Source organism: Ambystoma mexicanum, chromosome 6q (genome assembly GCF_040938575.1).
Source record: "Ambystoma mexicanum isolate Mex_15411 chromosome 6q, UKY_AmexF1_1, whole genome shotgun sequence".
Classification (NCBI taxonomy): Eukaryota; Metazoa; Chordata; class Amphibia; order Caudata; family Ambystomatidae; genus Ambystoma; species Ambystoma mexicanum.
Window position 1 is genome coordinate 228474333 of NC_090937.1, and position 27193 is coordinate 228501525.

The following is a 27193-nucleotide window of genomic DNA, read 5'->3' on the forward strand; positions in this document are numbered from 1 at the left end:
GACCGGTTGAAAAATAAAATGTGGGAAAAAATGGCAACGGCATAATTCATCAAAACATGGTAACACATGTTATCTTGCTTTGATTATTGATTTGCATGCATGGTGTGTGCATCATAAATTATGATGCACGCATCATTCACATGATGCTGCAGCATGCAGCAAACTTTGCACCAGACCTGTAGATGAACTTATCTGGTCTGCTGTTAAATCTCAGTTCCCAGTTCAATGGTATCCACTACAGAATAATTGTTCATTTTACTATAGCCAATAAAATGGCTCAGTGGGTTGAGCACTCGCTGCTGTGATGTGTGTGTGATCTGTAGGTTTGAATTCCAGCAAGGCCATCTCAGCCTTTCATCCTTCTGAGGGCGATAAATGAGTCCCAACACAGGTTGGGTGATATTGTGTGCATATTTGTTCTATAAAAAAGAGCTTAAACGTAAGTGCTATACAATAACATATTATCATTTGGCCTTGGACATCTGCTTGCATTCACAGTAATTTGACAATATGGATCTATACACGCAGATATTAATGATACATATGGTGATCCATTCTTGTATGAAATATATATCACATTAGTGACATCAAAACCATATTTTTCGTAGTATACTTAGGAACAATGCTATTTGATGGCACTTCCTGTTTTGTTAAGGGGTGAAAGGTTGTGTTCCATTGCTTCTCGGGATGTCGCTTTCGGGTGGGGTCAAATGACATCACTTCTGGTGATGTCATCAGAGGTCAAGGGTCGTGAGGCGAGGGGTGGGTCACTTTTTTGAGGCGAGTGGTGGGACACTTTTTCTTGGGTGTCCGGGATTTCTTGTCCCAGTCCGACCCTGATGGAACCTCCAACCTGTCTGTATCAGACCAGTCCCCACGCTCCTACAATTCAGAAAATAACTCAAGACCCACATCTTCAAGGAATATCTCTGCCTCAACACCTAGGTCATCACAGCGCCCCTTGCACCACCTGACTCGCTAGACACCCGCCCCTCTCCTCCCTGGCACCTGGGGGACAGCTGTACCCCTCCTCTGTGCCCCTCTGTATCCCACCCCCGCTGTATATCTGTACTGTTGTTAGTTCTGAAAAGTGCTGCGATATGTATCTGTATTGTTGTATTCCTCTGTAAAGTGCTCCGTTGCTGCTCGAAGCCAGGTCTGCGCTGAATAAGTATAATAATAACAATAATAATAATAATAATAACAATAATAATAATAATAATAATAATAATAAAAACCAGTCAGATTTCTCTTTCCTATCACCTCCTCAGGGACCGACTGGGAACCAAAAGAGGCCCTGGAAATATATTTCAAAGTGGACCCATATCATCAAGCTCAACCCTTTTCCTATGAGAAAATGTGGAAATGAAATAGGTTACCACATAAAAGAAGCCCACATCTCCATAGTTCTCTCTAAGCCAGCCCACCCCTGCACCTCCTCCCCAAACCTCCCCTTCCTTCCCACATACTATTGCCTGGAGACACCCTGGCAGGGTAACAATATACCACCACCTTTTGGACAAGGCCAGGCTCTCTAAGACCTCTAGGGTGGTAATGGGCACAGTATCAATATTGGATAACATAACATGACAGCCCTCAGTAGTTGGCTGTACTATGATATAAGAGTCTGTAAAGGTGGGATTCCCGAAATTAGGAAATGGCCAATGAATCAAGGAAAAGCTAAATGGAGTCGTTTTCACATCTATTCTAGAGCACCCCGGATGGCGTGTGGCACTCAACATAAAATAGTGATACATTTACAAAATGTGTCATTGTACGGGAATAATACAAACACATGATTTCAGACAACTAATTATAAACTTGCAGTGCATTTCATAAAGTTGCAGTATTTAAGTGAAGGCTCAGATCTATAATATAAGCCTATCAAGACAATAGTGAGCCGTGATGAATTCTAGTGTTGCAACAAAGAGAAAGAAACAAAAATAGGACAGAGGAATTAGAAAAAAACATGGCGCTGAACAGCATGCTGTAAGTGGGAAAACAGTGCCTGCTTTAGCATCGAAAGTCGGTAAGAAAAACACAGCCGCAGATTTGTTAGAAAAGTTTTGAATGTATTGTCTTTCAAAAAATGTTTTCACGCCCACCGCTTGTCCCCGAATGCATTCGTGTAAGTCTAGCCATGCAGAATGCGCACCAGCTGTTGCGAGCGCCATTCCTTCACGCAGTTGTTCATCTGAAAATAGCCTTCAAATGAATCGAGAGAACCACAAAAGCGTTAGGAACCTTGTATATACGGTCGGTGAGGCACTCCGGAAGATTATTTAGGGGTCAGCCACCCTGCGCAGGAGACAATGACGGCGGTGGACTAAAAGGATCGATTAGGTCATGTTAGGGAGGGCGGGTAGGAGAACACCGGGCTGAGGTAGCAGGCTTGCTGCTCTGTACCAGATCCCTGGACTTCCTTCGCTAGGGCCGAGGCTTGCTGCTTCCTTTCCTTCATCAGGCTGCTGTGTGATAACATTGTGTTGGTGTCCCGGCCTTTTCCTCCGCTGCATTGGGAAACAAAACAAGGAAGATAACTCACACTGAGCGGTTGCTCAAAACAAGTGCAGCTTGCCATTCAGAAAGTGTGTTCGTTTTCTGGTCTGAAAATGTGCTCGTGCAATTTATTGCACAACATTTCAACTTATCCAACATATTTGTTTTTGCAAATGTAATTTATTTATTTTTTCCGCCAAGTGGCTTGGCGTTCTTATTTGTGAGGAGAAATCATCCTAGAAATGGAGAACCAGTTAGGGTAATGGTGTTCAAACTGTGGGCTGACCCCTAAGTGGGCCTGCGGATATCGAGTAGTGGGGGACAGGCCCGGTTTTACACCATGTCCTTCTGTCCCAACAAGCTTCTCCAAAACAGTCAAGTGTCCAGGGTTAAGGAAAGATTTAGGAGCTGGACCCTTATTAAAGCATTTCTCTGATAAATGGTCAGGTTCCAGCTGCAGGGGAGGCAATGTGTGAGCGAGGCAGTGTAACATAAGTAGCTCTGGTTTCTCCCAGAAAGACAGAAGGCGTAAAGGCAAAATAAAAGAAAGCAAAAGGGAGATGTAAGGCAGGGGGAGGAGGGGTATGCAATGGGGAAACATAGAACATTGGAAACCTGGATGCAGAGAGGAAGGGATCGTAAGAAATCAAATGATGGATGCGAGATACATGTGCACCAAGGACCCCAGTAGGGTACTCATTGGGATTCATCATTCGTGCACTCCAGTACCCTAAAAAGACCCCAGGGCGCCCCTGAAAAGGATTAAACTATTCACAATGCTCCTGCAATAACTGCAATATCCCAAAAATGCCACCGAAAGAAGCTGCACATTCCTCATACATCTCTGACATCCTCTGTTGCGATCTGTCATGTTTTGTGGCTTTCGCCTTTTATATCTTTTCTATTTGTTTAACTCTGCTAAATGATCTCGGATTTTGGTTTAGAAAATCTGGTCACCCTGCAAACGGTGCCTTATTTTAGTTTGATGATAAAGATGTGCAGCCCGTGGGCTAGAGATTCACGCGTGTTTCTGTGGGTCAGTGGCAAAAAATGGCCACCACAGTTTGCACGCGTGAATGGTGATCCGCTAATGATCTTGTGCGGATAGTGAGGAATGTGGCAGCAGCGCTGCTGGCGAATTGGCACCCCACCTCCCTGCGCACCCCTGGTCAACAGGGGAAGGGGGAGCAGGAGCACCACATTTTATTTGTACCTCCCTGCTCCAGCACCTCGCAAGGGTTTATCACTGGAATAGGGCGCTCATGCTAATGCATGAGCGCCCTATTCCAATGAAAACCGCCTCACTCCTGCATCGGAGCGGGGAGGTTATCATGTGAATAGGGTGCTGATGCTTTGCATTTAACAACAAAAGGGCACCTGCTGTGCCTTTTCCCACCGTGCCAGCTCGGGGGAGTCTTTCAAGGGTGTGACAGGGGGCTAATGGTGCCCTGGGGGGCATGGCGCCCTGGGCGGTCACCCGGCCCGCCTTGCCCTAAGGCCGACTCTGATCTGTGGCTTGAACGACGCAGCTTCATGGTTGTATGCTGAGCTGGCGCACTAGCTGCACCACTACCAAGGAATTTATTTGTATTCCTCGCAAGTGGTCTGCCCCATCTAAAGCTCCCTAAACATCCCTCTCTGTACTTTACGTCACTTAAGCACCACATTTTTCTTTCAACTTTCACTTTTGACATTCTTTAGATACTTGTCACGTGTTTATTTTCTTGACACTTCTGCTTAACTTCCCTACCACTCATCCGGGTCTGGAAAGAGTTCCAAGCTCCCTCAACCCCTCAAAATCACATGGCCTCACAGCGGTCTTGCACCCCTGAATGCGGTTGACTTAGCTAGGGAGACCCTCCAGCTTTTAGCGATTTTGGGATCCCGCAAAATTCAGCGAAAGCGGCTGTTTTTTAAAAAAAGGCACAAAACAGCAGTTTTTTAAAAAAACACCAGCAAAAACTGACTTTTTTGCAAAAACGACCATAAAAAAAGAGCAGCCCAATCCACTATGGCATCTGAATGGGCGCATATAAGATGGGCCATTCAGATGGCCTTTTTCACCCCTTTGCTCGAATCAGGGTCTTTATCTGCACATTTAAAAGTGCATCCCAAATGTACAAACAAGATACGCTTTTAAATGTGCAGAAATTGACGGGAACTCTAAACGCCTACTTTCAGTAGGCACACAGTGGGTGCCACCGCATGATAGGGTCTTCCTGATGCAGTCATATTTTTTTATTTTTTGTGACAGCAGAGCTATGAACCGCTGTTATCTCACTTACATTTCTTTTCCTCAAATAGGATAGAAATGCATTTGTGGGTCGCATTTTACAGGGGGAGGCCCCTTAAAGGGCTGTCACAGAGAAATGAGCTGGGAGCCTGTAAGACGTTGTCGGGAGAGCGCTTTTGACACAAACGTATACAAGGTGGCTGGCCAGCGGGCAACATATCATTTTTGCCACAGCTCAGCCCTGTGGAAATGTGCAGGTTACCTTTGAGAATAAGGTGACCTGCTCATTTCCAAAAAATGAGTTATCGAAAAATAGCATATATTCTGCTCTTTTTTTAGATGCCCAATTTTTTGAAGTTCTGGACCCAGATCTGAATTTTAACTTTTTGTTAAAATGGTCACAATATGAGAGGGACATGAGAGAGAAGGGGCGGAGGTGATGGCTGAGATGTGCAGTGGTAGGCAAGAAAGCAGAGGGGGAAGCAGTGGACAAGAGAGCAGAGAGGAAGCAATGGGGCGGTGGGCCAGACATCAGAGAGGGAGCAGCGGGCCAGAAATCAGAGAGGGAGCGAAGGTACAGAAACTAGAGGCGAACATGGGCTCAGAGGGAGCAGTGGGCCAAAAAAGCAGAGAGGGAGCGGCTGGCCGGAAAGAGGCAGTGAGCTGCAGATTGGGAGAAAGGATGAGGGAAGAGTGTGATAGAAAGGGAGACAGAATGCAAGTTGCAGAAGTAGCATGAAAGAATGAAGCACTGCATACTGCAGGAGGAATTTGGGAAGCGTAAGGTGTGAGCTGGAAGTATGATTTGGCGTGTGGCTTGGACTGGGCAGTGCAAATTGTGACATGGCAGTGTGACAGAGCACATGAGTATGTGTATGACAAGAGTGAGAGGTTCGGGAACGCAAGTTGTGATGGGAATTGGTGAGACGTGTGAGGTGTGTTGGTGAGAGAGGTGTCTGGGTGTTTGGAGAACGTTGAAGAGGAATATTTCCTGCATTACAAATGATAATGATCACTATTGTCAATAATATTAAATAGGCATGCACATTAAACCAAAAACATAGCCAAAACAAACTCTGTTCTGCCAAGCCAGAGATATCTGGGACTCTTCCTTTTAAATTGATATATAAGGTAAAAATAATGACACCCTGGCCCTCTTGTAGCCTTGAACACTGCCTCATTCCTGCAATGTGCCAATCTTACACCCTCCAGTCAATAAAAAATGTGCTGCAAAAATGCTGCAATAAATAAAACTTTGTGCAATATCCTGGAGGGTCTGTGGCTGTGCTTCACCCGTGCCATTCTTGACAGCACTTTCTTATTGGATGGACCCTAAGGCATTCAACAGGGCTTACGTTCGATGTAGGCGCCGCTGCTAATAGCTGCGGCCACCAAGGCTGTAAATGGGCGGGGCCTTTGCAGGCATTTTCCTGTATTTGTGGGGGTGTCCTTTATTTGCATTACCGATCTGTGGCTAGCTATTCAGCCACTCCCACTTTGCATATGGAAAGTGTGGGAAGTAGATGTGCAACCTCTTCCCGCCCATTCAGTCGTACAAGATATGTGTGTCTGTGTGTGTGTGTCTAAACACATGAAACTCAAGGATCTACATACACTTCCATTTCCTGCCTGAAATCCTTCTGTGAATCGGTCCCAGTTTGCGCACACACTTATTACACTTTTTTTTGTGGGTGCAAATTTGCTCTCACGTAAACACTTTGGTGAGTCAGTCCCGGCGTTAATCTCTCACTTGAGAATTCGAACGCATCCGTTGTAAATGGTTTGTGTACTGCGCTCACTGGCTGGCACGTCGGTCCTTCACTGCTTTTCAGAAACATTTAGTTGATACCAGTTGCATCTTGGGACTGGCTGGTTGTGTCTAATCGTGTCCAATATTATTCCATTTGCATGTTCATTTAACCAGTTGCAGTGCCCCACTTGCCACGCGCAGACCAATCTGCAAAACCTAATTTTCTGCAATTGGCTCCAGTAGAAGCCTTTTGAAAGTGGTTCTGATGCAGTCTCTGGAAGGAATGACTATTAGAAGGGAACTTTCTTTTCTTAATGTTCAAAGAAGCGACTTGGGTAATCTCGGAAGCTAAGGTAGTGCTCTTTGTGCTCACACGACCCTCCAAGAACAGATATTCCAACGTGTACTTGACTTCGCAGTCTTAAAATGATGACTGGACAATCATTTCTTTTGTTGCTGTCTGAAATAAAAGCCCGCACCTGCTGCCTTGCTCTGTATTTGTGCAGCATGTTTCTTGTCAAACACTCTGACTCTGACTCTGCTCAGAGGAAAGAAAGATGTTCAGATGCTGACGCACCTGCCGCCATGGCAACCAAAGCAAAATGTAAACACAATCTCAAGCGCGCGGTCACCATGCTTCGGAAGTACATTATTTTTGTAGAATGTGTACCTGTGTTTAAATATGGGACCATGAAAACACGCCAATAATCTTCCCAGTCAGCACAGCTTTGCCGTGACAGCTGGCTGCTCCCTTGTGGGGGAGGGGTGCGCAGAAGCTACAAGAAACAATGCGCTCACCTGGATAGCCGTAAAATGCCCCCTTTTTGGAAAGGTTCCTTGTTCTGGCTCCAGACGCCTGTCTAGCCTCAGCCTGAGGTTCTCTCCACCCGTTTGCCTGGGTCTGAACGGTGCCTGGCGCGGAGACACACTGGGGGGGCTCAACCCGGCCACAGAGGCTGGCATCCAGATGACATCAGTCTGTTAAATATAGAAACGAACACTGGCTGTTCCTATCTGCCGGGATTACAGAGGGGACAAAAAGAACTTCACCACAAAGGTTGCTTTGGGTTTACTGCACAAAAAATACCAGAATCGCTTCTAGTGGAAAAGGACCCTTTAATGTGATAGGCCACAGCTCACAAAAACATGCTAACCGGGCTCCCTGGCCTTACAGACTAACAGATCAATTTAACAATTGCCAAAAAAAAAAAAACATTTAAATTCATCACTTCTGTCCCTTACTCCCCCTTCCCCTTCAATTCCTCTCAACCTTCATTCCCGCTTTCTGCCATCTTCTCCCAGAGGCCACGCCACTCTTTCATCAATACCTCTTCCCCCTCTTTGTACCCCCGCGGTAGCCCATTCGTACAAACAGCACCACCCCCTCCTTTACGACGCTAGTACCCCATTGTGCTTCCCCCAACCCTCCCCCAAAGGGCTATGTCCCCGCCAATTCCCTAACCCCCTCTACCTCCACCATGCTCTCCTCAACACCAATCTCCTTCCAACCTATTCTATGACCTGCAGCCAGGCTGACCTGCCACATCAGCAACAAATGAACTCTTAACATAATATTGTCCCATTCTACTGCCTCAGCCTGTCATACAAAACCACCATCCACCTCTAATAGTCCACCCCTCACCCTTCTCAAACCCGAACAATAACTAAAATTGGGGGAAACAAAACAGAGCCAGTCCCACCAAAGTTAAAAAACGGCGCGGGTGGGGACAAATGCTATGTCTCCAACTGTCCTTGCTCCGAACCTTCCCTGCCCCCATTTATATCCAGGGAAACAGCAGTCTATGCGGAGGCCAGCTCGCTGGCTTGTGCATCGTCCAAAAGATTCAACAAACTATATTCTGTCTTTTGATGTTTCCACTGTGTGGAATGATGCTCTGTGCCTGGCAGAAGATGCGCATGGCCCCATTTGAGCGAGATATCGGGGGTCTCCCTTGTTGCCTTCATAAGTCAAACAATATTGCATTGATGTGCAGGTTAAGGGGACACGTACACACACGTTTCTCTTGGCGCAATTTTGTATCTCTGGTGCACTTATCTGACCTCACAATCAATATGGTAGCACAAGATGGGTAGGGTGTATGGGTATGGTGCTTTAGCCCTTGCCTTTTATTCTTTATTTTGATATGATATGATATGATATGGCATTTGATATGATATGGCATTTATAACGCACCTATACACAAGTGTTTCAAGGAGTGACAAGGCAAGGGAGGGGGAACAGAGGAAAGACAGCGACAACGATCTTACTAGGCCAGGTGACATTGAGATCGCACAAGTGCAGGGGGGGAGTGCTGGATGAAAGGGGGAGGGGCAGTGCAGTACATAGGATAACATTAAAAATAAATAAAACAATAAATGAAAAGTGCGGCCAGCTTGTGGCAAGTGCAAGGGTTAGTGCAGACATCAGGTGTCAAGTGCTGGTAGGGGGCTGTAGGGATACAGAAACAGCCCCCGAGTGCAAGGGTTGCTGAGGGGCAGTGCAGAAGTGCAATTCGTGGGAAGGGGACCTGGGCCCGAGATCAGAGGGTATCCAGGTAACCAATGCAGTTTCCGTTTCAACCAGGCGATCAGCAGGGGAGAGAAGGAGTGAAAGCAGAAGCAAAGTGGAAGGTCTTGAGGTGCTTCTGGGACCGGAGGTGGTTCTCCTCAAATTTCAGAGAGGCAGGGAGGCTGTTCCAGAGGGAGGCCCCAGCCAAAGAAAGAGATCTACCACCAACTCGTTGCTTGGAGAAGCAACTCACCCTGAGGGAGTTGGAGGCGGACGAGCAAAGAGCTCGAGAAGGAAGCTATTTAGGAAGAGAGAGTTGAAGGTATTGAGGCCCCAGGCCCCAGAAGGCCTTGTGGACAATGCAGCGGGTTTTGAACTTAATCCTTGCAGCTACTGGGAGCCAGTGCAGAGATTCCAGCCCTGGAGGGATACAATCCCTGGGCTTGAGACCAAGGACAAGTCTTTCAGTCCTGTTCTGGATGAGTTGCAGAGGGCGGAGAGTAGAAGCAGACAGATTTCGAAAGTGGATGTTGCAGTAGTCCAGCCTAGAGAGAACCAGAGCTCTAGAGACACAGTATGCTTCTGGGGGTAGGAAAGGAAAGGAAACATACCTCTGAGGAGGTGCAGCTGGTAGTGTGACTTCTTAGAGACATCAGAGATGTGAGGAGAGAAGGAGAGTGTGGAGTCGAAGATGACCCCGAGGTTTTTAGCCTCACAGGTGGGAGTAGGAAGAGGGTGAAGAGAGGCTGGCCAGAGAATGACAGAAAAGGAGGGGGCAGGTGTGCCAATGAGGAGAATCCCGGTATTACTGGCATTAAGGCAGAGATCATTGGTGGCGCATGACTCCTGGATAACAGACAGACAGTTAAGGATGAGAGAAGGAGAAGTGGTGGCGGAAGGGAGACTGAAAATGAGTTCAGTGTCATACGCATAGCACTGAAAGTTGGGGCAGAGAGCAGCAATGCAGTGAGCAAGAAGTGCCATGTATTGGTTGAACAGCCAGGGAGACAGGTTGGACCTCTGGGGAACACCAGTGGTCAAAGTGAGCGGGAGCGGTCAGGAGCGGTGCTACTCTACTTTTTTAAATCAGATTTTACTGTTCCTATACTTTTATTTTGTTTCGTTTTAAAATAAAAGTGTAGGAAGAAGTTGAAACTTGCACTTTCAGGGCACTACACTGAGCGTTCCCTTAAACAGAAGGTGCACTTGTTTAGGGGTTTCTACTGTGTGTGGGAGGGGTCATGGTGATGGGGTTTATGGGGAGTGGTGCAGGCAGCAGGGAACATAGTTCCACTACTTCTTTTCGTACTCTACGACCACTGGGGAACACCACAGGTAGAGACAGAGATAGAGGGGAGGAAGGACTCAAGTTGGAACTGGTAGGGTCGAGGAGAGGAAAAAGGTCAGCCAAGCCAGGGCCTGATCAGTAATACCCAGGTTATCACAGAGACGGTTGAACAGGATGGCATGGCTGACCGTTTCAAAGTCAGAAGAGAGATCAAGTAAGATGAGGACACAGAGGGTTTTGGAATCGAGGTTGGAGAGCAGGTCTTCACAGATGTTCAGGAGAGCAGTTTCCGTCCTGGCAGCTCTGAAGCCAGACTGATGGTCATGGAGACAACCAACAGATTCAGTGTGACGATTAAGCTGGGAGATGGCCAGCTTTTCCAGGAGTTTGCCCAGAAAAGTTAGCCGGGCAGGACGGGTCGGCAGAGGGTTTCTTAAGAAGAGGGTTCACAAGGGAGTGCTTCGGGGGGAAGGGAAGACTCCAGTGGTGAAGGAGTGGTTGCAGAAGTCAACCAGTGCAGGGGCCAGGGTGTCAATGTGGTCTTTGATGGTTTTGGAGGAACCTGTTTTGACAAGACTTGTATAGATCAGACTTGTCTAGAAACTTCATCTGGGGAGAACAGGGGAAAGGCAGAGAAGGAGGGAGGAGAGGTGGGCGAAGATGGGCCAGATGAAGAGCAGGGAGTAGAGGGAGGAGGGGGAGAGGAAGAGAGAGAGGATAGGATGTCCTGAGTTTTAGAGATGAAATAAGAAGCCAGGGTCGTGCAGAGGGACTGGGAGGGGACAGGAGAGGTAGAGACTGCAGCAGGATTGGCCAGCTCCTTGCAGATTTTAAAGAGTTTGTCCGAGCTGTTAGATGCCGCATAGATGCGGGCTTTGATGAGGGCTCTCTTCTTGGTGCAGACAGAGAGCTGATATTGCCTTTGGAGCAGGCAGCAGGCCAGTTTGTCAGAGGATGTACTCTCAGCCACCCTGCACTTGCATTTAAGGGTGATGAGGTCTAAGTCATACCAGGAGTTGCACTTGGCTTTGGGCTTCAAGCGGGTCCTCAGGACACCGTCAAGAACATCTAGAGCATCGGATATAGCAGAGTAGAGCATGGAGAGAGCTGTGTCAGGGTGTGAGTCAGCCAAAGGGGGAGAGAGGGGGAGAAAGGGGTGGCGAAAGCCTCAACTGACACACGCTTCATGGGTCGATAACAGAGAAGGTAGGTGGCAGTGCTGGAGTTGGCTTGGCCTGAGGGGTGGAGAGAGTGAGCTGGGAGGAAAGGAGAAAGTGATCGCTCCAGGAGAGAGGAGTGGTGAGACGGATAGAAAGGTGAAGGTCTGTAGAGATCAGAACATCCAGAGTGTGCCCAGTAGAGTGAATCAGGCCAGAGGGGAGGATAGAGAGTTTCAGAGGTCGTGAAAGAGTTCAGAGGAAGGATAGGAAGCATCCAGGTGGATGTTAAAGTTTCCAAGAAGGAGGAGTTGAGTGGTCAAGACCAGGAGGGAGGAAGAGAGTTCCGCCCACTCAGAGCGTTTTATTTAATTAGATAACATCCTTGGTGTTCGTTTAGGCAACGGGGCTACCCGCTGCTTGGCGCATGACTGGGCGTTCCATTACCTGCATGCACGTAAATTTAAATTATTTATTTGAATCTTTTATTTTAATTTATTTTATTTCCTTGTAGCCAGAATTGCTGGCCGAGGGTGCCTGGCCTCAGGGTACTCCGAGGCTCGGCTCGGGTGATGCTGCAGCTTTCTTTTATTCCTTGCATGCACCGACTTCCTGAATCTGCCTTCCTACTCTATAAGCAAAGACAGCAGATTGGCTAAGGTAATACCATGTGCCCTTTAATTGGAATGATTACCCAACCGTGCATCGGTCGGGCACAGCGGGAGAGGGAAAATCTTGCTAAAGTCAAGCCCGGCTGTACCTCTGCGGGCTACAGACAGGCAAGGACTGCAGCATTTACTTCTCCGTAGAACTACCTTGGACCTAGCACCAGCTAATACTGTGTTTCCTGAGGGGTGGGATGGGCCTATTGTTAGCACTAAGCATGTGGATGTTGATGAGTGTGGTTTGAATGCCATGCTGCTGAACACAAGATCTTTGCAGATGCACACCCTCTCAATTAATACCTTGATGAGTAACCGCTCCCCAGACTTCCTATTCTTAACGGAAACCTGGCTGTCAGAATCTTCAGCTCCCACACTGGTACATGCTCTTCCGCCTGAGTATAGGATACTTCATCTTGATCATCAGTCAAAGCATCCTGGCGCAGGGGTGGTAATAATCTTTAAAGCTAACCAAAAGATCTCAAAAATTGAACTAGTTCACCTAGTTCCCATGGAGGTGCTGCTGGTACGATTTGTGGTATCAGCCTCGTGTTCCTGCCATTTTCTGGTCTGTTACAGACCCCCTGGGTCTGCTACCAGGTTTCTTGACCCATTTGCCAATCTTGTAGCAGAGCTGCAAGTGAAATATGCCCGCCTGGTGATCTTATGTGATTTTAATGTCAAATTTAACTCCCCGAGACCTCTAATTGTTAGCCACTTTTTTGATGGCATGTTGGATATGGGTCTTCATCATATCATAGTAGAAGCCACTCATAGATTGGGCAACGTACTAGATTTACTGTTTGCTAAGGCAGATGACCTGGGAATCTTGTCCATTGAACATGTATTATGGTCAGATCACTATCTGGTTTCATTTTACTTTCAAATTCCTAAACCACATCATAAGATCTCCCTACCTAATGCCCTATGTCGGAAGTGGTGTGGGGCCGACCTGGAGACACTGGTGGCCCTTGGGGACACCAGTTGTCGTTCCACATCGGCAGTCGATTTATGATCCTGAAAGATATGTCATCTGGCATTCTACCTTGGATTTGCAAAGCGGTTAACGTTTCCGGTCAGACGGGTCACATTCCTACCGAGTTAAAACAAGCGACGGTCATTCCACTGCTTAAAAAGCCATCCCTTGACTCTTGACTCCAATTCCAGCTTTTGGCCTATCTTTCTTCTGCCTTTCTTCATGAAGATATTGGAGGCACTGGTTTCTCCTCGTCTGTCTTTCTTGGAGTCTTCGGAATTCTTGGTCTCAGTGATGGATGATATGACCAGACTGGTTGATAAAGGCAGTGTCAGGGCTCTGATATTATTAAATCTGTCAGCAGCTTTCGACACCGTCGACCATTCCATCCTGCAAACCCGTCTAGCATCTGCTGGCCTAGAGGGAACCCTCCTGGCCTGGTTCTCATCCTTCCCAGCTGACATGGTCCAGACTATTTCTCTGCCTCCTTTTCTTCCCCCTCCTCACTTTCCTGTGGTGCACCGCAGGGTTCTGCCTTGTCCCCGATACTTTTTAATATCTACATTCAGTCTCTTCTGGTCCTCAGATGCTATTTATACGCCGACGACACACAGATCCTGGTCCAATTAGATATTGACCAGGCAGAGATGTCGGTGTGCTTGTGCCGGTGGCTGAGGGTCTTGGGGATTTGGATGGACCAGAATTGGCTGAAACTCAATTGGGACAAGACGGAAGTGTTGGTGGTGGGTGCACTAGTGGGGTTGTCACTTTGAGTCCCTGCTTTCTGGCCTTCATCACTAGGCAACCTTCCTGCCCCAGTTTCTGTAGTGAAAAATCTGGGGATGACATTCTCAGCTGCTCTGTCTATGACTCAGCAAGTGGCGGCAGTCTGCAAATCAGGGTATTTCCAACTCAGCATTCTGCATGATGTGCTCATTTTATTCCTGCCCATCTTCTTCCACCTGTGGCAGCTGCCCTTATTCTTAGTCGTATAGACTACTGTAATTCACCCTATTTAGCTCAGCCAAAGGGTCTGATTCAGCATCTACAGCAGCTGTAAAATTTGACTGCACGGGTGGATACTGGCTCCCCTTTTGGTGCCCATATCACCCCCACCCTACGACACCTGCATTGGCTCCCATTGTCCAAGCGCATTGACTTCAAATCATTGTGATTGGTTCACCGGGCCCTGATGGGTGTGGGGGCTGGCTATCTACAGGAAAAATGTATCCGCTACTGCCAGACGCGTGACTTTTGCTCAGGGACACTGGGCTTTTTGTTGGTCCCCACGTATAGGCGTGCTAGGTTGGGGGGCTGAGCCTTCTCCGTGGCAGCGGCCCAATTGTGGAGCACGTTGCCGCCCGCATTAAAGCAGATTATGGACCATCTTGAATAAACGGTCTCTGAAAACCTTTCTATTTTAAATCAGAATGAGTTGGTCCATACTTTGGTTCCCAGCGCCAAGATGCCTTTAGGCAGTAGTGCGCTATATAAATGTTTATAACATAACATAACTTAGTGCAACATTGTTTTGGTTATCTCCTTTCTCAAAATTGTTCACAGATCCCATGATATATTGGGGGTCTCCTACATAACAGTAATGCAATGATTGTGGTGTCCTTAGGGAATGTGTGCATAACCACAGCCTCAGCTTGTGACTGGAATCGGTGACAACATCGTAGATAAAGCAATGCAATGTTTTGTGCAGATTAGTGAACTGTGTTTTGTCCCCTGCATGGCAGGACAAACAAAGGCAGCTAGCATGGTAGCTGAAATGCTTTGTGACCACTTAAATAAATGCTGTGAGTGCATAAATGCAGCTTAGAAGGCACACATGTACATATTGAAGTGCTCTTCAGAATTGCTCCCACTACATCATTGCACAACTTGGTGTTTAGGTGTTAGGGACAGACTCCAAGGTATGCCATAGCGATGTAGGAAGTCCGCGAACTTGGAGGGCTCAACTCTTTCCCCCAGTATTCACAGAGGACTCAGTCAACAGCAAGTTCAAACTGTGGTTTATTACAGGCAAAACCAACAGGGATCGATACAAGAACACAGGTGAATTGTAGTACGTCTCAGCTTCTCCTGGCTCGCAGGCCAGTTTTAGTGTAAAACTGTGTCACTACTCCGTCATTACTTGGGCCGCTCTCCAAACACCTATTGCTGTGTGGGATTGGACATCAGGAGTCTAATAACCTATATGGGTACCTATATGTGTTATTCTACTGGTTCTCAGATGACAGGTGGCTGGCCTGTCCCATCCCAAATGTACTAACTAATGCATTGTTGCAGAGTGTTGGAGTACCATTGGCTCTTGACCGTTACTACCCACCCCAAACTGTGATTGGCTAGAGCTGACGTCCCATGGTCTGGGACCAGAAATGGTTCTCAGCTCACTGTGCACCTTTTCAAGATGATGTGAACGACTATGTTTCTGAATTGTAACTTGTGTGTACCATCTTTGCCTCTGAGACATGTCCCACTCATCGCAACACTTGTTGCATACTTGTTGCAGCTTGCGTCTGTCCGCCTGGGATCGTCTTCTGTTTCCCACCACCGATCACTGTCCATTATTTCACTCGGCTCTACCACAAAATCGAGCTCTGCAGCTCCTAATTATTAGGATTTATTTGGTTTCCTTGCAGCTGGTCCCTTTGTTGTCTGTGGATTGGAATGTCTTTATATCTCTCAACCTTGGCTGTGGGCTCTGTCTCATGTGTCTTGCCCGCTGTCCAGCCTGAATCGGCTCAGCTCTTCTCCTGCTCAATGATTTGAGGCCTTCGGTAATTTTCCTGAACCTTATAATGCAGTTTCTACAATGTCCATGTTATACCACATTCTCTATGAGCTAGCTATACATGGTTTGATCAGATTCCATATGCTCTCCTGTATGTCCATGTGACTATTGGCTTTAAGCATCAGCAAGCTCGCTCACGATCTCTTGGGCCTTGCGGTTTCTGTGTTTCTGCATTTGGCTAATGACAAAAAAATAAAAGCAAAACAGTATGTATATGTATCTGTCCTCTAACTAAGGAACTGCGCACTGATGTTCTTCATGTATTAGGGTGTGTGTTTATGTAATGCAGCGAGGACTGCACATGTGCTTCATGTCTAACTGTTGTGACGTGCCTCTGTGTGTGTCTAGTGTGTTTGTAAGGAAAGAAGGTGTGCTGTATAGTGCTTGTGCGGGTATGCAGAAATCTATATTGTCATGTAGAATGTTACGGCATGGATGAGAGAATGTGTGTGAGTGAGGGTTGGACGCTCAGGCAGTTAGAGAGTCCCTGCCTGGGTGATGTGCGCCAGTGTCTTGTTCTTTGTAACTTATATGTGTAATTGTAACTTAAGAAGATGTGAATAAACGTGAAGCAACCTATAAGAAGCCTAAGATGTCACTTCATTACACTGGCGACAAGCTGGTCAAAAGAAGAACCTACACGTGAGGAAAGAAGAGTTAAATCTGCTGCGGGGGGTGCAGAAAAAAGAAGGAAGAGAACACACTGCCCCCAGACAAGTAAGACCCATCACCCAGGGGTGATAAGAGGGAGGACTTTAGGCCCTTCAGACCAAGAGAGTGAAGGCCAGGGGGAAGCATACCCAATGCAGTCCAGGGCGATTTAAAAGGGGCGAGACAAATAAAGAGACTCTCCCAGGGAAGGCAAAGAATGGTACTGTGCCGTAGGACCCCAGATAAGACCATGGCCAGAAAAACGGAGAAGTGCAGGAAATGGAAGGTTTTCATGTTAAATGTCCAAGGGAGAAAGAGCTGGCTTTACAGGAACGCACAAGGAGAGTAAATGTAGAAAACGCTACGTCTTGCCTCCAGAAGTGCAAGTTGTCAGCTGGGCCATTCTGTGACCATGACCATTGAGCAGCTGGAGCTCTGCAGTGCTCCGCTGCCGTCCTGTGGCTGGTGACATCACATAGGGAGCAGAGGGAGATGGCGAGTGACAGAACGCCATCTAAAACAGTAAAGCATGAAGCCCGGAGTGTTTCCGGCACACTGGTCGAAGAAAGAACCTAAGCTCTGCACCCGTGCAGTAAGCAGTGAAGATGCACCTGGAAGGGCGCACAAGTAAACGGGACTGAAGTCTTTCAAAAGTGTGCCTATGCAGGGATGATAATCGCGGACTGTGAGGCGTGAGGTGGAGCTAAAATATGTAGCCGCGGTCATGCAATATTGTGAGGTACTGTAATCTAAGAGGATTTGGAGGTGCAGCGGGTCAACGCCTGCCTCCAACTGGCAACCAGGTGCCCCAGAGGGTTGCAGTCTTTTTTGGGAGGGCCGCTTCAGTTGTAAAATGACACCGGATGGGGAAATTGCAAGTGTGTAAATATTACATGTCACTTAGTAAAAGTTCGTTTGAATTGGCATTTAACACAAGGATGTAGATCTGGTATGGGAGCATATTGGATAGTGGTGAGTTGCAGTAAATTAAGTATTTCCAGTGTGTGAGTTTAGGTGGGGACCTGCTAGTGGATATTCGATGAGAACGCTTTATCATAAGCAGTGTTTGGGTAGAGTGAAGTCCGGATACGAACTTCATATTTTCTAACAGTGTTTTGCTGCCAGAGATATTATGGGCATGAAGTGTGGGAATGGATAGTAATGGTAGCGGTTGAGCGGCATGATAGAGGAGAGGTGATGGCTATATTTTGCTGCAATGTAGAAACAAACCTTTTGAGGATTTGCAGCATGAGGTTGTGAGAACGCAACATGGACGTTTGGGATAAGAAATGGAAGTGCAAGTTAGAGCCATGGAATGGCTATGGACATTTATGTAAAATGGTTGTAAAGCTGTGCAGAAATGTAAGTGGTTAATGTAAGACATGACTATAGATATAACCAAAGTTGAGGTTTTTCAGATTTAAGTTGCTTTAATGCAACATGGACTTGTAGTATTATGATTTTGTAAAAGGGGTACCCTTAAGTTTACATACTGAAACGTGTTGCCGAATCTTAATGATGTTAACCAGAGTAGTGAGAGTGGTGTGTGTGAGTCACACCAGGCCATTAAGAGTGGTGTGTGTGAGTCATGCCTGGTTAGTAAGAGTGGTGTGAGTGTGTCACGCCAGGTCAGTAAGAATGGTGTGAGTGAGTCACTCTGAGTTAGTCTGAGTGGTGTGAGTGTGTCACGCCTGGTCAGTAAGAATGGTGTGTGTGTGTCACAACATGTCAGTGAGAGTGATGTGTGTGTGTGAGTCACGCCAAGTTAGTAAGAGTGGTGTGTGTGAGTCACACCAGGTTAGTAAGAGTGGTGTGTGTGAGTCATGCCGGATTAGTCTGAGTGGTGTGAGTGTGTCACGCTAGGTCAGTAAGAATGGTGTTTGTGAGTCACGCCGGGTTAGTCGGAGTGGTGTGAGTGTGTAACGCCAGGTCAGTAAGAATAGTGTGTGTGTGACACGCCAGGTCAGTGAGAGGGGTGTGTGTGAGTCACACTGGGTTAATCTGAGTGGTGTGAGTGTGTGTTACGCTCACCTGGTTCCCACGGGGGCGTCGACCGGAACTGGGCCGCTGTTATTTCCACCAGCGTAACGTGTAGCGCCGAGATGACTGACTGGACTGGCCCGCTCAGCCTTGTTTGTCTGGCTCGCAAGAATATTCTTCTGCAAAGGAGAAGAGGAATTAACCACCCGTGGAATTGAGTGTCAACCCACCTTCCCCACTCCCGTTGTCTTCCCACTGATCACTCTTTATGTCCCCTCCTTAGTCTCACCTGATGGTTTGGAAGGATGAGCTCTCCATCCTGCGTCGACCGCAGTTGCGCGTTGATGACCAGTTACTTCACTGGCGTAGAGGAATTGGTGAGTTCCAGTATTGACTCTAAAGTCCAATTGTCCATAAGAGTTCAAATGTCTGCTCTTCACTCTGTCCGATTCCTTGCAGGTTGCCGATTAATCCACTCGAAGATTTCCAAATGGCACTCGGTAAGATTCAGGTAAGTCTATTGTGTTTTTCCCCTTAGGGGCCGGGGTACGGCGATGAAGCAGAGTTGACTGTGCCGACCCGAGATGAGGTGAGACCCCCGTGGTAAAACAGGTAAGTTTTGTGGGGGGTAACTGGTATTGTCCTTGCTTTCTCCCCTTAGGGGCCCGGGTACGGCGATGAAGCAGAGTTGACTGCGCCGACCCGAAATGAGGTGAGTACCTCCCGTGGTAAATCAGGTAAGTGCTTGGGGGTAGCTTGTATGGCCTTAGAGAGTCCCCTTGCTCACCTTGCTGTCTTTGCCTCCTTAGGTGTCGGAGGGCGGCCACGAGATGGAGAGAGCGTGATGGAATGCTGAAGTACCGCCAAGCAAGTGAGTTCAGCGCGGCGCCGTAGGAATGCGAAGCGATGCTTCAAAGACTTCTGTCTCCAGTTCCGTGGCGAAATGGATCAGGATTCAGGTAAGGATTAAAGTTAAAACTCCTGTTCTAACCTTTATCCTTTTGTCTTCTTGTTTCAGGAGTCCCAGGACTGAAGCGGGCGTGGCTGAAGACTGGAGCTGCTGAAAACACGGTGAGCATTACGCTGCAGCAAGCAGAATAACGCGAAGCACGTCTGGCTATCCGGGCGTGGTTTAAATAGCCTTGGAAGAAGATCCAGGTAAGTATTCTTCCACAGCCCCACCCAAGTAACAAAATAGTCCCTTCAGTAAAATAGTCCCTCCTAAGCCTCATTTGGCTTGAGTCTTCATGCAACATGGTCTGCCTCAGGTGAGTATGCAGCATGGTCTGCTTCAGGTAAGTTATCAATAATGAGCCTGGCGCCCATGGCGCCAGGACTAACTTTATCTTTATGAGCCTGGCGCCACAGGCGCCAGGACTGTACCCAAATAGCCCCTAACTGGGGCTTTTGGGCATGCTCCAAGTGGCATGATGCCTGCTTCCGGGGCTGCTGGGCCTGGTCTGGTCTTCCGGGGGCAGGCATCATGACAGCACTCCCCTCAAGGCCCCTCCTAAAGTCGTTCTTCCCCTTGGCCGTGGTTTGTCTGGAAATTCCCGATGGAACCTCTTCACTAAACGAGGTGCATGCACGTGGTCACTAGGTTCCCAAGACCTTTCCTGTGGACCATAACCTTTCCAGTCAATTAGGTAAAAGAGTTTTGATCTCACTCTTTTTGAGTCCAAAATATTCTTGACTTCGAACTCGGGCTCCCCATCTATGAGGATAGGTTCAGGTGGAATGGTTAGCCTTGTTCCTGGTTGCACTGGCTTCAAAAGAGACACGTGGAAAACGGGATGGATTCGCATATGAGCAGATAGGTCCAACTTGACGGCCACTGGGTTAATAATTGCCTTGACAGAAAAAGGTCCCAAATACCTGGGGTTAAAGGTCCGAGTCCCCTTGAGTGGTAAGTGCTTAGTGGCTAACCATACTTGGTCCCCTATTTGGTATTGAGGAGCTTCACTTCTGTGCTGATCCGCATCCTTTTTGTATTTTTCCTTAGCCTTTTGCAAATGGATGGTTGCTTCTTTAAAGGCTTGTGTAATAACAGCGTGGAGATGGTCCACTGCGGGCATCTCTAAATGCTGGGATGAGTCCAAATCCGAGGTTCGAGGATGGTGCCCATAATTGGTAAAAAAAGGACTTTGTCCAGTTCCTGAGTGTACGGAATTATTGTACGCATACTCTGCGATCCACAGAATGTCTTTCCAATTCACCTCAGACTGATGTAGCATACAACGGAGGTACTGTTCAAGAGTCTGGTTGGTTCTCTCCGTTTGACCGTCGGTCTGAGGGTGGTGACTGGTCGAAAGCCTAACATCAATTTGTGCCAGTTGGCAGCATTTCCTCCAAAAATGTGAAATGAATTGACTGCCCCTATCTGAAATTAACACTGAAGGAAAGCCATGCAGGCGGACAACATTTTCAAGGAATTCCGTGGCCAGGATTGAAGCTGAAGGTATCCCTTTTAAAGGAATGAAGTGGGCCATTTTAGAAAAAAGATCTACAATAACTAGAATGGTATTGTAACCTTGGTACGGGGGTAAATCCGTGATGAAGTCTAATGACAAGGTATGCCAAGGGGTAGGTGGTATGTCTAATGGTTGCAATAATCCAGCAGGTTTTTTCTTTTGCCCTTTATTTTGTGCGCAAATGCCACAAGACTTGACAAATGACTTGACATCCTTTCGCCAGGTAGGCCACCAAAATTGCTTCCTAATTTTAGCTTTGGTTTTTGCAATTCCCGGATGCCCTTCTATTAAGGTGTCATGGTAATGGGAAATGACAAGTTCCTGTAGTTCCTTTTGCGGTAAAAATAGCCGGCCTTGGTAATAAGGTAAATCATCGATGACAGAGTACTCTGGACCTTTCTTTGCCCAATCCTGTAGGGCAACGGAATCAAAGAGTTGGTGGATCTTGTTTTGAATGTTCTCCAGTGTCTGTATGGAATTCAGGCCAAGGATTCTCTGTTCCGGAATTATGGGTACGGGTTCTAAAGTTATTTCTGCTTCTCCCATTCGAATCCGGGACAAGGCGTCTGCTTTACCATTCTTACAACCTGGTCGATAGGTTATTACAAAATCAAACTCGGCGAAGAACAATGCCCAACGGAGTTGGCGCGAAGATTGGGCTTTGGCTGTCTTTAGGTATTGTAAGTTGCGGTGATCGGTGATGACCGTGATGGTATGTCTGGCACCCAGTAGATAGTGCCGCCAAGCCTTGAAGGCGGACTTGATGGCCAGCAGCTCCTTGTCGGTTATGGCATAGTTTAATTCGGGGGCTGAAAATGTTCTTGACCAAAACGCCACTGGGTGAAGCTGGTTAGTTTCGGGATCCTTTTGGGAAAGGACAGCTCCCATGGCTGAACTGGATGCATCTGTTTCCACTATGCAGGGAAGCTCGGGGCGCGGGTCTCTTAATATGGGAGCAGATGTGAATTTAGCTTTTAACTCTTGGAAGGCGTTCTCGGCTTCCTCTGTCCACACAAAGCGTTTGTTTTTTCGCAATAGTGTTGTGATGGGATGTACAATGTGCGAGAAGTCCGGGATAAACCTGCGGTAGAAATTGGCAAAGCCAAGCATGCTTTGAACTCCTTTGATTGAACTTGGCAAAGGCCAATTAAGAATGGCATCCACTTTTCGTTTATCCATCCGGATTCCTCTCGGGGTCAGAATAAATCCAAGGAATTCCACTTCCGTAGTGTGGAAGATGCATTTTTCCAGTTTAGCATATAATTTATGCTGGCGTAACTTCTCTAGGACTGCTCGGACGTGTTTTACATGCTCAGATTCTGATAAAGAGTATACTAAGATGTTGTTGATGTAAACGACCACACAAACGTCGATAAGCTCTCGGAGGACATTGTTCATGAAGAACTGGAAGGCTGCTGGTGCATTGCATAGTTCGAAGGGCATCACCTGGTACTCAAATAGTCCGTACTTGGTGTGAAAAGCAGTCTTCCATTCGTCACCCTCTTTGACACGTACCAGATGATATTCCCCCCGAAGGTCTAGTTTTGTGTATATACAAGCGTCCTTCACCTGGTCTAGTAGTTCTGGGATCAAAGGCAGTGGGTATCGATTCTTGATGGTTATCTGATTCAGTGCGCGGTAGTCTATACATGTTCTAAGGCCGTCTTCCTTTTTCGGTACGAAGAACAAAGCTGAAGATGCAGGGGATTTGGACGGGCGAATGAAGCCATTAGCAAGGTACTGGTCTAGGTACTGGCGCAAATGAAGATTTTCGGGTTCCGTAAGGGCATAGATTCTGCTGCAAGGTGGTTGTGCTCCAGGTACAAGATCTATTTGACAAACATATGATCTGTGAGGTGGTAAGGTGTTTGCCTGTTCCTTTTGGAAGACATCCTGAAAGTCTTCGTATTCAACAGTTAATTGCATGGCTACTGGAATTACTGGGGCCAGGACTGAGTTTTGAGTTTTCCTTGGGTAGCAGGTGTGAGCACATTCTGGGAAGGTTAGTCTCTTCTCTCGCCAATCAATACAGGGATTATGTTTTTCCAACCAAGGTATCCCCAGTATCAGCTGAAACTGTGGGGCCTTGATTAAGTCAAACATCATAGCCTCTCGATGCCCATCTTGACTCAGCAATGTCCTCTCTGCAGTGGAATGAGTTACGGGTCCAGAGGCAATTTCCGTTCCATCTACAGTGGTGACAACATCGGCGGTGGTCTTGCGGGTGAGAGATAGATTCATCCTGGTAGCCAATTCCCAGTCCAAGTAATTTCCTATGGCTCCACTGTCTACGTACGCCTTTACCGCGTGCATGTGTGATGGCTGCTCTGGATCTACAAGGACCATGGGTATGGTGAAATGCAAGGTCAGAGTGTCCTTCTTTAAGCTTGGCAAGCGGACCTCTACGCTTGCCGGGCGTGGTCGTTTCCCGAGTCAGATTTCACATGGTTTTCGTCTGCTGCTCCTATAACTTTCTTGGGTGGTTTTACAGGGCAGTTCCGAAGAAAATGACCAGCAGTTCCGCAATATAAACATAATTGCAGTTGCCGTCTTCTATCTCTCTCCTTTTGGGTTAGGGGTCCTTTAACCCCCCCGATTTGCATTTGTTCTGAGACATCTACTCCCTTGGAGCTTATGTGGGTTTTAACCAACACCCTGTTCTCAAACTTGGTTCGGTCAGCCTTCCTGGTTTGAAGTCTGTGATCGAGCTGGACCACTAGATCTATATATTCAGCACAGTCTTGAGGCGGGTTCAGGATTTGGGCCAAATTATCTTTGAGTTCTCCTTGAAGTCCTCGATGGAATAATGTGATTCGCTTGGCTTCGGGCCATTCGGTTTCTACTACTAATCTATTGAAAGTTGCAATGTAAGATAAAAGATCCTGGTTACCTTGACGTAGGGATAAAAGTTCGTTGTTCAAAGCCTGTCCTCGGGAGTGTCGGGCGAATAGTCTTTCCATGCTTGTTCGAAAACCCTGGAAATCTCGAAGAATCGGGTCATCCTGGTTAACTAGTGGAATGGACCAATCCGCCGCACTGCCGCTGAGATATGACAGTACAAAGGCTACCTTGGCCTGATCGTTTGGGAAAGCCCCAGGTCTACATAAAAAGTGCAAGCAGCATTGATTCATGAATGTTGCAAACCCTTATGGGTCTCCGGCAAAGCGTTCAGGCCGAGCCAAAGGAACGGCTCCAGGTAAATTTATCTGCACCGGGTTACTCGATGGTACAGGAGCTGGACTTGCCCCAAGTCCTGGTAGAGGTGTTTGTCCAGCCTGGCTCTGTAATAGTTGTCTGGCCAACTCATCAGTTCGTTCTTTTGACACTATCAGTTCCCTCCTGAGGGCATTGGTTTCTTGGCGGGCGGAATGCACTTCGGCCCTTAACTCCCCTAATAATTGGGCCAACTGATCAGTTTCCGAGGTCTCCATGACGCCCAGGTGGGTATTTGTGGGTGGGCTTCGCGTTCTGTTACGCTCACCTGGTTCCCACGGGGGCATCGACCGGAACTGGGCCGCTGTTATATCCACCAGCGTGACGTGTAGCGCCGAGATGACTGACTGGACTGGCCCGCTCAGCCTAGTTTGTCTGGCTCGCAAGAATATTCTTCTGCAAAGGAGAAGAGGAATTAACCACCCGTGGAATTGAGTGTTAACCCACCTTCCCCACTCCCGTTGTCTTCCCACTGATCACTCTTGATGTCCCCTCCTTAGACTCACCTGATGGTTTGGAAGGATGAGCTCTCCATCCTGCGTCGACCGCAGTTGCGCGTTGATGACCAGTTACTTCACTGGCGTAGAGGAATTGGTGAGTTCCAGTATTGACTCTAAAGTCCAATTGTTCATAAGAGTTCAAATGTCTGCTCTTCACTCTGTCCGATTCCTTGCAGGTTGCCGATTAATCCACTCGAACATTTCCAAATGGCACTCGGTAAGATTCATGTAAGTCTATTGTGTTTTTCCCCTTAGGGGCCGGGGTAGGGCGATGAAGCAGAGTTGACTGTGCCGACCCGAGATGAGGTGAGACCCCCGTGGTAAATCAGGTAAGTTTTATGGGGGATAACTGGTATTGTCCTTGCTTTCTCCCCTTAGGGGCCGGGGTACGGCGATGAAGCAGAGTTGACTGCGCCGACCCGAAATGAGGTGAGTACCTCCCATGGTAAATCAGGTAAGTCCTTGGGGGTAGCTTGTATGGCCTTAGAGAGTCCCCTTGCTCACCTTGCTGTCTTTGTCTCCTTAGGAGTCGGAGGGCGGCCGCGAGATGGAGAGAGCGTGATGGAATGCTGAAGTACCGCCAAGCAGGTGAGTTCAGCCGGCGCCGTAGGAATGCGAAGCGATGCTTCAAAGACTTCTGTCTTTCAGTTCCGTGGCGAAATGGATCAGGATTCAGGTAAGGATTAAAGTTAAAACTCCTGTTCTAACGTTTATCCTTTTGTCTTCTTGTTTCAGGAGTCCCAGGACTGAAGCGGGCGTGGCTGAAGACTGGAGCTGCTGAAAACACGGTGAGCGTTACGCTGCAGCAAGCAGAATAATGCGAAGCACGTGTGGCTGTCCGGGCGTGGTTTAAATAGCCTTGGAGGAAGATCCAGGTAAGTATTCTTCCACAGCCCCACCCAAGTAACATAATAGTCCCTTCAGTAAAATAGTCCCTCCTAAGCCTCATTTGGCTTGAGTCTTCATGCAGCATGGTCTGCCTCAGGTGAGTATGCAGCATGGTCTGCTTCAGGTAAGTTATCAATAATGAGCCTGGCACCCATGGCGCCAGGACTGACTTTATCTTTATGAGCCTGGCGCCATAGGCGCTAGGACTGTACCCAAACTAACTGGGGCTTTTGGGCATGCTCCAAGTGGCATGATGCCTGCTTCTGGGGCTGCTGGGCCTGGTCTGGTCTTCCGGGGGCAGGCATCATGACAGTGTGTCACGCCAGGACAGTAGGAATGGTGTGTGTGAGTCACGCCAGGTCAGTAAGAGTGGGGTGAGTGTGTCATCCCAGGTTAGCCTGTGTGGTGTGACTGAGCCATTCCACAGGTACAGGTTGGATAGAGAGGGAGGGATGCCTTCTGGGTTGTGGAACCTAAGTTAAAGGGGAGGAGGGACACCTCTGTCTGTATTACAGAGTTGCTTACTCTCTAAACAAGGTGCTTTGTGTGTTGGGCGAGTGGAGTGATTCCGGATGGATGAGAGATCTATTATAATGTGCTTTTGTGTGGGTGTGTCTGTACAGATTGTATTATTGATGCAAAGAACATTTGTGTCCTGCTGTTGCTTCTGAGAAGTAATGTCCACCTCTCTTTACTCTACTCAATTCAGCTGGCTTCTCCTTCTTTTCTGTTTGTTCCTCCTTCATGGATCGCTTGTTCCTTTTGTTGGTGTCCATTTTAGGGAACTTATTGAGCTTCACATCTTTCCGTGGCACAACCAATGACGGCATATTGATGTGTACCAACAAGCAAACTCCTCCCCAATTGGCTGGCAGCTTCTCGTATGCCATCGATCCACATGCCCAGTAGTGGTCCATCAGTACTGCCGTGCCCGCCTTCATTGCTGCATGCTTCTCTATGCTTCTGCATCCAATATTCTTGGCAACTTCTACTTCACCGTTATTCTCATAACACAGTGCTGGTGTCTTCAGAGGTATTATTGGCATTGGTCTATCTTCATTCTCCACCCATGTCAGTAACTTTGCGCTCGCATCCCACTCCTTCAGGCAATTATCATTCTCTTCCTGTACCTTGTTCACTGGGGACTGTGCTAGTGTTAGCAGCTTACTCCCCACCACTCCATCCTTCTATCCATCTTCTGTGTATACTTGGCCATACACAAGTATCTGTGGTCTCTGCCAGCATCCAGGTTCTCCTCCTGTTTCCTTCACCTTTGCCCATGGACACGGAAATTCCTTCAGTGTTATAGTCTTTGTCTCTCCCTTCTCAGGCCCATCAGTTACGCACTGTTTAGCTGCATCTAGCTGCCAATAATTGTTCATCATGTCTAATGTCTTTATATAATTATCTTCATACGGGAACGTTGCTCTCGACATCCATCTCAGTGATGCTGTCTTGCCTTGGAACCTTCCTCAAGTTGTCACCATCAAGAGATACATCAAGCATTGTGCTCTTGCTGCTGGTATTTCAGTTGCTAATAACGTTCTGGAGGCACTCATGTTTCGGAAGGATAGCTCAGGGGCAGCGTGCCTGCCTTGGAAGAAAGACGACACAGT

General features: G+C 47.6%; 1 protein-coding gene across 1 annotated transcript in view; it reads right to left on the reverse strand.

Moving 5' to 3' along the window:
* The window catches only part of MYOZ2 (myozenin 2), a 257211-nt gene extending 249799 nt beyond the window's left edge, over nucleotides 1-7412 (reverse strand). Inside the window, exons 1-2 of the mRNA XM_069630686.1 lie at nucleotides 7281-7412; nucleotides 2407-2510 (exon numbers count right to left, since the gene is read on the reverse strand). Of these exons, the coding sequence (XP_069486787.1) occupies nucleotides 2407-2482 (76 nt within the window). The 5' untranslated portion in view covers nucleotides 2483-2510; nucleotides 7281-7412. The remainder of the gene's footprint in view (nucleotides 1-2406; nucleotides 2511-7280) is intronic.
* Nucleotides 7413-27193: the final 19781 nt, after the last annotated feature.